Genomic DNA, 13,934 nt, shown 5'->3' on the forward strand with positions numbered 1-13,934 from the left:
CTGGCCGCCGCTCGCTTCTCTCCTGTCGCCCGAGAAAGTTGTCATTTCTCTCCGAGCTCGCTTCACATGAAGCGTCCTGAACGAGCGATTTCCCACCAGTCCGCCCCCCCCTCCTTAGCGCTCGGCATTACCATCTTAAGTGACTCCTTCATCTGTCCCCTTTCTTCTTTCATTCCTCTGCCCATTATCTCGGCCAGTCTCCCTCCCATGACTCACTCGTTCGTCAGACCCATACATCTTCCCGCTCTCGTTTTCCACCAGCGCTGCCTCCTCCGTCAGCCTATCTCTCCATCATCTGTCCCTCTGCCTCCTCTTTCTTTCCTAATCTCCTCGTGCCATCGTTGGAACACAACAAACCCCTTTCCGCTCTGAGCCAGCCATAGGAAATGGGACCATAATCGGATACCTTTGTGGCATTTCTATTCTTGCTCCGCTCCTCGCTGTCACTGACCCCCCCCCCTCCATTTATTTTACCTCTTCATTCACCATTTTAAACACGCCACCCATTGCATTTTGACACCAGACACTCGCTGTCACGTCAAAATTGGCTTATTATTGTAATTACGCTTAACCAGCGGGCCCATTACTGAGATCACTGGCTGTTTGTGCTGCCTTTTACTTTACACGGTTACATTATAAGCTAGCAGGTTCAAGAGGCTGACCTGTGGCTCAAAACAAATAGGCAGCACGGCTGTTTGCAGCGTTTATCCTTTCAAGATGTAACTTCACGGTCTAAACGTGACCGTTGATGACATCAGGAGGAGCTTAGCAGCAGGTCCACAGCTTGTGTAGCTAGGCTTCATGTCTACAGGTGAGGATGTACTGACTCCGCCCCCTCTGTCGCCCTGCAGGACCGGGGGCCATACAGGGACGAGGGGCCGGTCTACACCCAGGGATGAGCGCCGGCGTCTGCGTGTGGGTCTCCCTGTGCGCCGCCCTCCTGGTGAAGGTGTGAGGGGTCGGGCACCACCCCGGTCGACGTCCCCACGTGCCCCCCGAAAGCCCCGCCTCTCCTCCCCCCCGCTCCCTCGCTCCCATCCTTCAGAAGGAAGAAGGAAATGAAATTCTTTAATTGCGAACCCATCACTGTGAACAAAAAGAATATGCATTATTCCAGGAGCCATCGAATCATTGCATCAAACACGCGGCCGCAGCATCCCCCTGAAACGCCCCCCGGCTCCCTTCATTCGACTTCGACGTCAACTTGTTGTCATTACTTTTTTATTCCCCCTCTTTCAAGCGCGCCGTCTGAGTGTCTCTTTATGTCCCAGAATGCCTTGCAGATTTGTCTGGCTTGGTACCGCCCTCGTCGCCTCGTCTCCCCTTCGCTCCTATCACTGGGCTGATGTTGACAGAGAGTGTATATTAATGAGTATTGTGTCAGTGATCAACGAGAAAATAGATAATCTAACAACTGGACGATCATTAATGTAATATATGGACTAATGACTGACCTACAATGTTTGCCTTATGGAAATTATACATGAAATCACAGTATTATGGTGGATATTTATGGAAACGATAGTTATAATGTCCTGGTGGTCATGTGTCCAGTTGATGACCATGTGTCGTGTCGCCCCAATCTCAAGCGCACCCATGGCTTTTTGATTTTACCTGTGAAGCAGTGACTCTGCTGTGAATGATGTCAAAATGTATTTTACACAAAGGACGGGTGGTGGCGGCGTCAGGCCTGAGTCCTCCTCCATGTAATTGGGGAGGTTCGTACCAAGGCTTCGCATGTCGACCCCCTCACTACCCCGACCTTTCCACCCCCCCTCACCCCCCTCACCCCCGCCGTGCTCTGTCTAGTCACCCTTCGGATCTCCGCTCCGTGTCACCGCCCTCCCCCTCTCTAGTGTAAATATATGCAGTACCGAGGCCGAGCTCGCGGCCTCCAGTTGCCTGGCGCCGAACGGCATCCGCCATCAGCCTCCACCATGTTCCAGTTCTCTGAAGCAGCGAGAGACTGTCCGGCGACAACAGGATCTTCTGTTTCAAACCTGCAACGCCATCCTCCTTGTCGCTTGTTGATAGCATGTACTGGTTAGAGATGTTCCTATTGTGAGTCCATCCTCCCCACACTCCCGCACTCCCTGCACTGTGTCTGTTTTACTCTGCAAGGTTACCTGCTTTTACTTTTTTGGTGTTAATAATACTAAAGATGACGATGATGTTAATAAGTATTTGAATAACTATGAATAGTCATTCAGTGTGAGGAAAAAAAAACAAACAAAAGCTGATGGTAATGAGCCGCGCGTGGGGGGGACGGTGATTTTTGTACTTTACTCTGAGGAATCACACACATCGAACGAGTTCTATAAAAAAAACATGTAAAGTTTTCAAAGTGATGTGCTCTATTTTGCCATGACAAGCTTTTTAAAAACAGTTTGAAGGGTTATTTCATCCAATCCAGAAGCACTGAACGATGGTGTAATTTATCATTTTTTACAGTTTTACGTACGAGACTTTTTCATGCATCTCACACACACACACACGTGCATCATATTGGTCCACCAGCTAGATGAATGATTTGGATCCACGTGGGTCTGTTAGTCGGCTCTGGTTCGGCCGGACCGCGGGGAGATAAAGATGTAATTAGCTAATACCTGTGGCTGGCTAAGTGGAGGAGCCCCGGCTCGACCTGTCCCTCCTGCCAGCCGCTGATGGCGCCCATAAATCAAGCTCAAAAGCCGTCAGTGACAGGGATCCTCCACAAGGACAACCTCGCCGTGCTGTACCGGTCCCCCCTCCAGCGCGGGCGCCCCCCCCAGAGCACAAACAGTGGGAGGTGAGCCCGTTTGTGCAGCGACTTGGTTGAAATTTGCCATAACCCGCCCACGCGGAGAGACGAGTCGGCCCCCGGCTCCTGCGACCTTAACGGAGGGATGCTCAGTGTTGAATTGATTGTCTGAGTGTGTTATGTTTCATTTTCTTTCAAACCAGCAATAACCCCCTAACTCTACTGTGCAAGAGGTGTCAGATACGGTGAAGCCGTGGTGTAATATCTGAAACATTACATTATGTATCAAATATGTCTGTTGTTGTACCTTTACTCTGTACAGTACTCTGAGATGATTGTGAAGCTCTGTTTAAACGGCCCCTAATCTGAAACGCTCCATGTTGTACTCCAGAAGTCTTTGCGATGTAGTCGGGTTGTCGGTGTGACTGAACGCAGCGTCTGTGAATCCATCCGGCATCGAGAACAATGACATTTCAAGCACAAAAGCAGGTTGTCCGGTCTCTGCTTCCTTTTACTGCCCCAGTTTTTTCTGTCTTTCATGGTGTTTTATTTTGCGTGTTAATTACTCGCATCCTCTTCCATGTCGGCGTCCCACTGGGTTTGTCAGTGGCATGTAACATCTGTATGTACATAATCTGTCCTTGGTGAAGAACAAAACACTGAAGAAAAGATAAAAAAAGACACAAAATCACAGATAAAAATAACACGCTGTCATGTTTCTCAATGTGGGTTTGAAAAAAAAAACGCACGTCCATGTTTGTCTATGGGTGGATTTTGAAAAAAAAAAAAAACAAGTAAACATTGTGTGCTGTGTTCAGGTTTGTGGGCGATGGGTCCGGATGGAGGGAAATCCAACAATATGACTTGAATATGTTACATGTTGATGACAGAATGTGGGCACTTTTGTACAATTCAGCAGGAAAGTACCTGTTTTGTGACGTCGTGTCTGTGTGAAAACGCAGGAGAGGGAGCGCGAGCGAGAAGCCGCCAGATCCTAAACGTGGGCGTTGTCGGTCCTGAGGGCGTGAGGCAGAAGGGACGACAGCGAGCACGCAGTCACAGCGCTGGGGTCTCTCATATGAAGCGTTAACACAAACAGCCTGATAAATAACAGGGTTTACAGCGATCCAACAACACAACAGACACAGACCACGAGCTGCTGCAGCGCCGAGTGTGAAGAATTAATGTTATGACGTGAAGCGGAAGGTTTGGACGCGCTGCCTTCTTGGACTCAGGCTGCAGCCTTTCCTCCAACGCCCCGCGCACGTCCAGCAGATCCCAGACACGTTTTCAATTCACAAAGCAATGGTTAATCGATGCGTTCGACCGAACGGCTTTGGAATAGAGCGATTTCTCCCCGACTGGTCCCCAGAAGCTGCATTGATCAAGTGTCTATAGAGCAGACTTAGAACAGAGAGCATAATTCATCATGCCTGATACAAGACACCCCTAATTGTGCATCGATTTTAAGCCCTTCTCTGAAACAATTTGGGCGAGCTGTAATGTCAGCTCAGTAAACTATGTGTTCAGCGCGGCGCTTCAGAGCCAGCGAATGAAGAATTAATCATTTGTTTTTCTTTTCAAGTCTGTCCAGGCTGGTATTTGATACATAATGTAGTGTTAACCTTACACGCTCCCTGGGCTTTTACATTTTACACCGCACAGCCGTTTTCTGTATAATTATGTCCGGACATAAACATAAAGATCAGGTGTGAGGTAGTGGGAGATAATATGTTAGAGCTGTGGGAAATTTAAAAGCGTCAGAGTAAGTAAACCAGCGAAAGGACACGGAGCACAAAGTGACAATTAAATATTAATTATTATCACGACTCTGAATCCCTCGGTCACGTCCTTTAGAGCAAAACACGCCTGATTCCCATATATTATCCTAATTATCCATTGTTTACCAAGTATCTAAAGGCTCATTCAGCTCTCGTGGGCAAACTCAGTGCTGCAAGTCTATTAAGGCCCAGTACTTTTCCATTACCACAGTTAATGAGAGCATTAGTGTACAGCAGGGCAGATATATAACAATATAACAACGATGGATGGATGGATGGATGGATGGATGGATGGATGGATGGATGGATGGATGGATGGATGGATGGACTGAGACAGACAGACAGACACACAGACAGACAAATAGATCTTCGTCTTCGTCGCTGCCACAGATGGCGTCCTGTCAATCACTCACCTCGGCGACCGCGTGGCGCTGCACTCCGCCGGCTGAGCGGCGGCGCGGACGGCGCAGCACAATGGAGGCATCTCTCGCCCACCGCGTCTCTCCTAGTCATTAAGTCGCCCACCTCACATCTCCAACACAGAACGAGTCCCATTACTTGGCCTGTGCGAATCGCCGGCCCACGCCTGGCACTTTGCCTGTCAATCAAGCGGGGGGTAAATATTGGTTCTGGTCTTTGGAATTGACGGGGAAAACATGGATTTCTTTCATAAGTGACAGCGGCGGCCGAGGCGTCAGGCAGTGGCGAGGCCACGGCGCTGTGCTGAACTTACAAGTGTCTCATCTCTGTTTGAGGCGCTGGGGGTCGGATGCGTGGCAGGGTGCACGTATAATAACTGATCATGTGCCGTCCATCACGAGCAGAGCAACAACAGCCCACGTTATAATGGAGGAAATGAGCCGGTGTCAAGCCTAGAGCCCAACTCCCTCGCTCTGGTTCGCTTCTTCTCTCGTGCTCGCTCTTTTCTACATGCATAGTTTCCGTTGTTCTTCCTGTGCCTCATTTCTCTTTTTTGTATTGTTTGCTGAGATATCACCTGTAAAAAGCTTTGCCCTCCCATCAGTCAGTAAGAGGCGATGCTGGTCCTCTGTAAGTGTGTGTGTGTGTGTGTGTGTGTGTGTGTGTGTGTGTGTGTGTGTGTGTGTGTGTGTGTGTGTGTGTGTCAGTAATTATGCGCAGCACAAGGATCTAACAGTGTGTGTGTGTGTGTGTGTGTGTGTGTGTGTGTGTGTGTGTGTGTGTGTGTGTGTGTGTGTGGACGCTCTGATCTGCACAGGGCAGCCATGTTTGGTTCATTCAGGCGTCTCATTGACGTAACACGCGACACGAAAAAAACATCGAAAGGAACAAAACATTTGTCTTCCACCCTGACAGATGTTCAGCGCTGTGAAGCGACGATTGTACTTCTTTTTAATATGCTAAGTTGCTGAACTTGTCCTCTTTGACCTATTTTAGAGTATGTCTCTCTCTCTCTCTCTTTTTTTTTCAAAATCCATGAAGTGGAGTTAAAAATGGTCTCGAGTGGGGGAGGAAAAAATAAAAATCAGTTTTGTTTTTACAAGAGCTCCGTGTGTGGTTTGTGTCTGACGGCGCCTGTGGTTCAAAGCAGGTGAGGTCGACTCGCTTGTTGCTTCCTGTTTAAATGAGCCTCTGCGTTTGTTGAGTTTGCAGGTTTGTGTCGAGTTGATTGTTTTTTTTTCTTTTATTAAATTGTCAGACATTGTTAAATGGTTAACGCGGAGCCAGTTTTAAGGAGCTCCTCAGCCTTTGTTTTCCTCAGCCACTTGCTGTCAGGTGGTTGATGGTCACTCTAAGCTGAGGCCTCACACACGAGGGACCGCTCTCAGTTCCTCAACATCTGCTTCAACACACCTGCACTTATTCAGCCATTAATTATCAAATAAAGCGATGAAGGATTTGGGAGCTAATCTGTTCTAATTCATTGGAAGACAATTTAAACAGTTTTCCCATCTGTCAAAAGAAGACAACTTTATGATGCTCGGCACAAACGACAAACAAACGCTGTTGATTTAAAACGTGGGTAAACTGGTTTCTGTGGCAGCCGTCCGTCCTTCACCTCCTTTGATTCCTGTAGAGTCAACGCGTGTTTGCTGCTTTGATGATGATGATGATGATGATGATGATGATTACACCTACCGGCGTCTCCAGCTCTCGACACCCCCCTCGACAGGACGCAGATCGGAATTCATTACATTGTAGCTCATTAGGCAACTCAGGAAACTCGTATTTACAGCTGCCGCACAAGAAAGACGTAAAAGAAACGAGTGTTTGGAATTCATCAGCATGTGGAATAATAAGCTCCACATCCAACGAACATGAGGGCGAATCTGTGGCTTCGTGTAAATATTTTGAGGCTCACATCTCAGTCCGCTGCTTCTACGTGACTATAATCAAGGCCCCTTTGTGTTTAAGTGCTATGGTGCATATTTCTTGAATACATTCATTAAATTCTTTGTTTCCCCGATAAATACAAATACAAAGACACTCCATTACCTCCAGTAATATTATTGCTTTTGTTGTTCAAATCAAAGCACAGTTCTGATTAGTTTAAAAGTGCTAATGCTGAAGGAGACGACCTGTTGCGTAACGGCGAACGTGTTGCAGACGGTCGCGCTGTGGCCGCGTTCCGATTGTTTGACGCGTGCGGTTTGAACTTGAGGGTTCTGCTGAGCCGTGACCTGTTAATGAACCGTGACCTCGAAGCGCGCGGCGCCAGAAGTGCAGACGAGCTGACGCCGCTCTGAACTTCAGAGTCCGAGACGCGCTTTGGCCATTGGAGCCGGAGCGGCGGCGACGGCAGGATGGGACGACCGGACCTCTGTGTGCTGCTGGTGCTGATGGGCCCAGTGCGAGGTCAGCCTCCGCTCAGCCCGTGCTGCGCCTCCACTCGATTATTAAGTCCATTAACATTCATTCATTTTAAGCATTTCCTCGTGACGCACAACCGTACGTACGTGAGTAGCAGCTTCCGTAGCATTAATGCAGAACCTCGGCTTTTTTACATCGCAGACTTGTGTTGTGCTTCTGTGTTTGTTGATTTTTTATCTTATCTGTTTATTAATTAGAGCAGCAACCACAGTCAAACAGACTTAAAGCCTTTGAAATCCTTTGGAAATGCAGCGTTTGCCTTTGTTGATAAAGTTTCAGGGAGTCGAGGGACCGTCAGTAATTATTGCTGCGCTGTTAAATGATTCTACATTGATGCCAAATTTAGTTTCTGGTTACTGGATTTCTTCCTGATCCTATTCATGAGTAAAACCCTGGCTCCCAGGTGTCACAGAGTCATATTCAACACACATTTAGAGTGTTTGCTGCTGACCCACAGGTATTTTAAGCGGTTTTTAAAGGTTCCTGGTCTGACATGTTGAATTAATGGTTCTGTGTTTAGCCCTGACAGCAACCCCAGGCGGACTGAGCGTTACACAGTCCCCTCCTTCCCTCAGTGTCATGCGGGGTGAAACTGCAACCCTCCTCTGTCATTTCAAAGTCGAATCCCTCAAGCGTGGGGTTCAGTGGTTCAAACTGAAGCCCGACAAGCGTCTGGTGGAGACGTCAGGCAGGCGGAGCATCGTGGAGTCCAACCGGACCTCCTCCCTGGTGATCGCCGACGCGGCGCTGGAGGATTCTGGCTGGTTCTACTGCGAGGTGAACGTCCTGCACAAGGACCCAGAGACGGGCAACGGCACCGAGCTGCGTGTTCTGGGTGAGGCACAAGGAAAAACGGTACCTGGCCGCACAAATGCCTGCGCTGCTGATTTGTTACAGGGATGAGCCTCAACAGTAATTATGTCCCATTTGTATCGTCTGCGCGCGAGAGCAGCGGCGTTTAGTTAAGGCCGCTCGATGCAAATCCCAGAGTGGACCATGAATCACTATGAAAGAAGCGTCCGGGCCTAATCCATAAAAATTCAAGTCATGCGAAATTTCCCCCGAGTTTATCTTTTTGCCTGAGCAGCTTCATGACAGACCTAGAAATAATCACCTCGGTACCAGGCGCCGTGCTTTGTATCGATCCTGACTGGGGAACTGAAGCCCACTAGAAAATCAGGCAGGGAGGGATGGTCAAATTATTAGGTGGAAATCCTTCATGCGGAAAAAAAGGCTCCTTTTGATTTTCTCTAAATGTTGCATTCACCAAATAAGTTACTTTACATTTTGATCCTCTTCATTTCTGTTTAACAGATGATACATGCTATACTACTGTGTGATACTGTGACTTCCGATTTCTGCAGTAAATATAAATTTTAGTGTTTGTCAGTCACAAGAAGTTCAAGCCGGTTCAGCTTTTTGCACCGTTGTGCTGACAATGAGGAAAGTCAAGATTGAAATGATGCAGGTTCACGGAAAGGAAGCATTTCAGATTTTGGTAAATGAAGTTTCATTTCCGAGCTTAGTTTTACACCACACACACTTTCAGACGATCAGTGGGACTCGAACCCTCAACTCTACCCTTTGCATTCGTCCTTGGCCACTGGACGACCTTCAGCACCGGGAACTTTTTCGTTTCTACTTGTTTGGAAGCTTGTGTCATTCATTATGTGATTTGCTGTTTTTTTGTCCCTTTAGCGCCACCGTCTCCTCCCAGAATCTACCTTCCAGTCCCTCCAAATCCACAGACTGGTCCGTGGGGGCTTCTCTGTGTCACTGGGGGCTTCCACCCCAACACGCTCAACCTGACCTGGACCTGGACCTACCGGAGCGGCGCGGCCGGTACCAGTCAGCCGCCCGTCGCCGGCTGCGCCCTCCCCGGCCTCCGCTCTGAGGCGGACCCGTCTGAGCGCCCGGCTGACAGCGCCCTGTCTTCAGACGCGCCGGCGATGCCCGTGACGGCGCTCCGCTCAGAATGCTTCCAGGTGACGGACGAGCGCAGTCGGGAGCTTTTCCTGGTCAGCGTCCTGGTTCTCCCGGCGAGGCCGCCGGACACTGGGGCCACCTTCACCTGCGAGGTGCGGGACCATCCTGCCGTCGCCGATGCCCTCGCTGCCTCTTATACTTGGGGTAAATGAGAATTCTTGAACGTGTAGTTCAGCACAGCAGCCGCCGAGCTCAGACGCTCTGCAGAGGCGTGCGTTCATCACTTCAGACGTCCTCAGTGTTAATATAAATATGCAATTAGCACATTTACAAATAGCAGCCTTTTGTTTGCAGATGCATCCTTGAGTGTTTCACCTTTTATCTTCGCGCCTCAGTTGCTCAGTTACTTCCTGATCGCTCAACCCGTGGGTTTTCATGCCTGTGGAAGCGATAGTGTGTGAACTGTCAGTCATCTCAGTCACCTTTGCAACTAAATGAACCTGACTTCACTCTCGAATCCCTGGATTCCCCAAACGAGGTCTTTCTTCTCAGCTAGTCTGGAGGCGGCATCCTCCCAATTAACAGTCGATGCTGACGGAGTTCAGGGACGACGGAGCCTCGCGAGCCGCCTGCTCGGCGCGCGCCCTACTTCCCTGTTAATGTGGGTCACACATCGATCACTCCAAGGCAACACATCGCCTCCAATAGCGCATACTTGATCAAATTAATGAATTTCCCAATCAATGTTTAAACACCTCTCCTCCCACGGAGGAGGCGGCGAGCGTCCATCAGCCGAAGCCAGTTCCACTTTGCTGATTTAATTCTGTCACGCTCAATAACGTGATAAGTCGGCGCTAATCAGTGCGGGCCTTCCTTTTCCAGAGGCCGCCCCCAATCAGCTGATCCTATACCTGAACATCCTCAAGACGTGCCTCCTGTCCGCGGCGGCCGCCGTGCTCTCGCTGGCGGGTAAGTGAGCATGCCGCTAGCGGAACACGCAGCACAACCGTGTTTAATCTGTGCCTCCGCGCTCCCCACAGCCGCCAGGCGTCTCCGCAAGCGGGGAAAGTGACGTCTGCCGCGTGAGTACAACGTTCTCCCCCTCTCGCCTTGGCAAACGCGCGGCACGCGCACGCCGCCGCGGCCCTCGCGGCCCTCGCGGCCCTCGCGGCCGCGGCCGCGTCCGCGCGTTGTTAGGACGGAGTCAACGCTGACGCAGCAGCCAATCACTGTCTTCCAGGTGACGCAGGGCGGTGCCGGGGCCGCGCCATCCTTGGGCAAACATCACGCGCAGACAGCTGACCATCACCGCGCCTCATCCTGCATCCTCTCATGTTCACTCCATCCTCTCATGTTCACGCTCTCACCCGGCTGTAAGCGCGGCTTTTACGCACCGCGCAGCATCTAAACTGCGGACGCATCACCCCCCACATCAAAGCAGTTTATCTCCGCCGCGCGTGCTGACTCGCATGTTTCTGGATTTGCTCATTGTGTCGGCGGTTGGAAGCGCGCGCGCGCGCACGTCTTAGTCACTTCTCCCTGGCCGGTGTGTCAGAATGAATGCTTTATGCATGATCCACCTGTCAAACACACACAGCGATCGGCTCAACCTCCGCACGGGCCTAATCCTCACAAAACAGGATTAGCGCCGCTGCCAGCGCTTGCCTGTGTGATAGCATTGTTTACGTGCGCCGTGTGTGGGGTGAGATCTCGATTCGCATGTTGGAGGAAGTGCGTGTTATATTTAGAGCTGCCCACGCGGCCCAGAGCACAAAGCGCAGCCAGTAGTAATGACCAGTAAATTGGGAGCAGCCTGATGATGATGAACAGTGGAACCAGATTAGTGTTGAAACGCGCTCGCGCTCATTTCTCTAATTTAATCTCGTTTCATGAACATTGTAATGCACATTTAAAGGTGCGCACATCGGCTGATGCTGCGGCTTCACACGCAGCGGCCACAGCCGTCACTCAAACTAATTAGTCCTTATCGCTCGTCTTTCCACGGACACAAACAAGCGGTCGCCTCGTTCCCTGACTACGGTCCGGGAACACAGTTACGTAAACGTATATTGTTTGTTTATGAAAATCCCATCTCTTTATTTCATTGGTTTTCATCAGGCTCTTACCCGACGTCTCTACAAGCAAGTTATAAATTATCTCAAATGACAGTATACGAAAATATTGTTTCTGTTTTTTGATGTATATACAAATTATGATCCCTGCCAGTGTTCATACATTTACACCTCTAATCAATATCTGCATTAAAATTCTATACACATAATACACACAGGTTTCAATAAATGACATCTGTCCTTGTTTGAATGTGACCACGTCTGTGGCTTTAGACTCCACCAGTTCATCAGAATCCGCCAGAGACGCGCTTTTCTCACGCGCGCGCACACGTTCGTTGGTGCAGAAATACCCACAATCCGCTCAGATAGCGTTCATGTCCTCCTGCGTGGGCTCCTTGTCGTTGGTGCTCTTGCTGGTTCCCCGCGACGAGACCTCCAGCGCGTGGCAGGGCGCGAACATGTGCAGGCGCCTCCGGACGCCGCGCATCATGCTGCTCACCGTCGCCCTCACGGCGGAGGAGGAGAAGTAGAAGATGAGCGGGTCCAGGCAGGCGTTGAAGGTGCTGCACAGCAGGGCCTTGTCCCTCCAGTCCGGGCTCCTCCACATCACGAAGCCCACCACGTGCGACACGTTGTACGGGCCGAAGCACACGGCGAACACCAGCAGGGTGCCCAGAGCCATGCCGATGGCGCGCAGGCGGCGCCGCCGGTCGATGTGCTGCAGCCGCGACAGGATCCGGATGAAGTTGATGTAGCAGAAGCAGCAAATGAGGAAGGGCATGCAGAAGAGCACGATGCACAGCTCCAGGCGCACGGGCAGCAGCACCCTCAGCTGGTCCGGGGTGAAGTCCTCGTAGCAGACCTCGTCGCGGGCCGCGGGGGTCGCGGGGGCCGCGGTGGAGCCCAGCGTGCCGTTGGGCGACGCCCCCGGCCCGATGAACGGCACGATGAACACGATGCTCAGGTGGACGATGGAGAAGACCCAGAAGAAGGCGCTGGCGGCCACGGCGTAGACGGGCCTCCGCTTCAGCGTGTGCTGGATGGGGAAGGCCACGCCCAGGTAGCGCTCCACGCTCACCGCCGTCAGGAAGAAGGTGCTGGTGTAGATGGTCATGAAGAAGACGAAGCCGGACAGCGGGCACAGCGCGTAGGGCATGTCCCACAGCATGCCGTTCATCACCTCCTGCATCTTGAAGGGCAGGAAGAGGAGGAAGAGCAGGTCGGAGACGGTGAGGTTGAGCAGCAGGATGTCGATGGGCGCGGGCTTCTGCCGCACCTTCCGGACGAAGGTGACGAAGGCGAGCAGATTGGCCGGGAAGCCCAGCACGAAGGTGACGACGTAGACGGAGAGGCACAGGCCGGTGTGGCACTGCTGCATGGTGGCGTCCGCTGACGTCTGCCGCTCGGGGAGGACGTGTCACGTTATGTCCCCGACTCCGGGGGGGGGGGGGGGGGGGGGGGGGAGGCGTCTTATTGGCCGGCAGCCCGGAACGAGGCCGCGTGGCTTCCCGTCGGCGCCGATAACGCCGCGCTCAGCGCTTCTTCGAGGGCTTCGAGCTCTGCTGATAAGAGAGAATGGACAGAGATTACTGCACAGCACGACGCGCTTCCTTGACCCGTTGTCCGTTTGACACCAGGTTTAAGAGTTTCAGAGTCCGCCGCTCTACTTTTATACGTCACATTTCAGCTTACACGCTGACAGCGGAGGCCAGAGATAAACCCTCACTTATTTATTTTGCTCCACTCCCTCCTAATTTCTCCCCATATCTCCACTTCAGAGTTTATTATGAAGATGAATTATCTGCTAATGAGGAGACAGTGTTTCGGTCTCTGTACAAAGGCAAAGCTGCGTTATTGCTCACTCTGGGTCATAAATAAAACTGTGCTTTTTATCGTCAACTCCCAGATTCCGTCGCCACCGTATGCGCAAACACTGGACGTGTTGTGAAAATGATGACCCTCATAAACGTAATGGCTGAACTGCACCGGGGAAGCGTGAGTGGCCGACGCTTCAGCCATGGAAGCGTCTAATTCCTGGGTCTGATTCTAAAGCAAATGCAGAGAACATTGAGCAGAGCTTCTTACCTGTCCAGTAGCGAGCCGCGCCACAGCAGTGGCCCCGCATCACGGAGGCTCCGCTCTTAAACCCGCAGCAGCCTGAGGTTTGTGACGACGGTGACGAAACCCGAGAAGAGCCCGTTTGAGCAACCCCACGACTTCCCTCTTATTGACGGGGGATTCTCTTTGACAGTTGAAAAAAATTTCAGTTCTTTTTTAAAGTTTCCTATTTTTCACATTTGTCAAACTGCAACTCTAAAAACAGCAGCGGTGGCCCCTCGGCGTCTCCCCCCGCGTGCACGCGCAAACCCAGATGAGCCGAACCTGTCTGATCCCGTCTCCTCCTCTCACCGGGCTGCGGCTCCTGCCTCCTGACGCCCGGCGCGTCCCCCTATTTACATGATAATCTAAACATCCAGCCGAGATAATGGAAAATATTATTAGAGAGATACTGCCGCAATTTATCTCCCGCGCTCGCCAAACACGGTTTCCGTGGTAACAACCGGC

The 13,934-nt window shown here is 51.2% G+C and overlaps 2 protein-coding genes across 2 annotated transcripts in view; one reads left to right on the forward strand and one right to left on the reverse strand.

Moving 5' to 3' along the window:
- The window catches only part of iglon5 (IgLON family member 5), a 77,060-nt gene extending 71,015 nt beyond the window's left edge, over positions 1-6,045 (forward strand). The window contains exon 8 of the mRNA XM_029128186.3: positions 852-6,045. Within this exon, the coding sequence (XP_028984019.1) occupies positions 852-955 (104 nt within the window). The 3' untranslated portion in view covers positions 956-6,045. The remainder of the gene's footprint in view (positions 1-851) is intronic.
- Positions 6,046-11,213: 5,168 nt separating this feature from the next.
- LOC114843238 (free fatty acid receptor 3-like) lies at positions 11,214-12,824 on the reverse strand. Its single transcript, XM_029129595.3, has one exon. The coding sequence runs from the start codon at positions 12,745-12,747 to the stop codon at positions 11,731-11,733; it is 1,017 nt and encodes a 338-aa protein (XP_028985428.1). The 5' UTR covers positions 12,748-12,824; the 3' UTR covers positions 11,214-11,730.
- Positions 12,825-13,934: the final 1,110 nt, after the last annotated feature.

The sequence above is a fragment of the Betta splendens genome, chromosome 16 (genome assembly GCF_900634795.4).
Source record: "Betta splendens chromosome 16, fBetSpl5.4, whole genome shotgun sequence".
Classification (NCBI taxonomy): Eukaryota; Metazoa; Chordata; class Actinopteri; order Anabantiformes; family Osphronemidae; genus Betta; species Betta splendens.

Bases quoted from the DNA above. Each gene is read 5' to 3' on its own strand.
- LOC114843238 (XM_029129595.3), bottom strand. From the start codon at position 12,747: ATGCAGCAGTGCCACACCGGCCTGTGCCTCTCCGTCTACGTCGTCACC.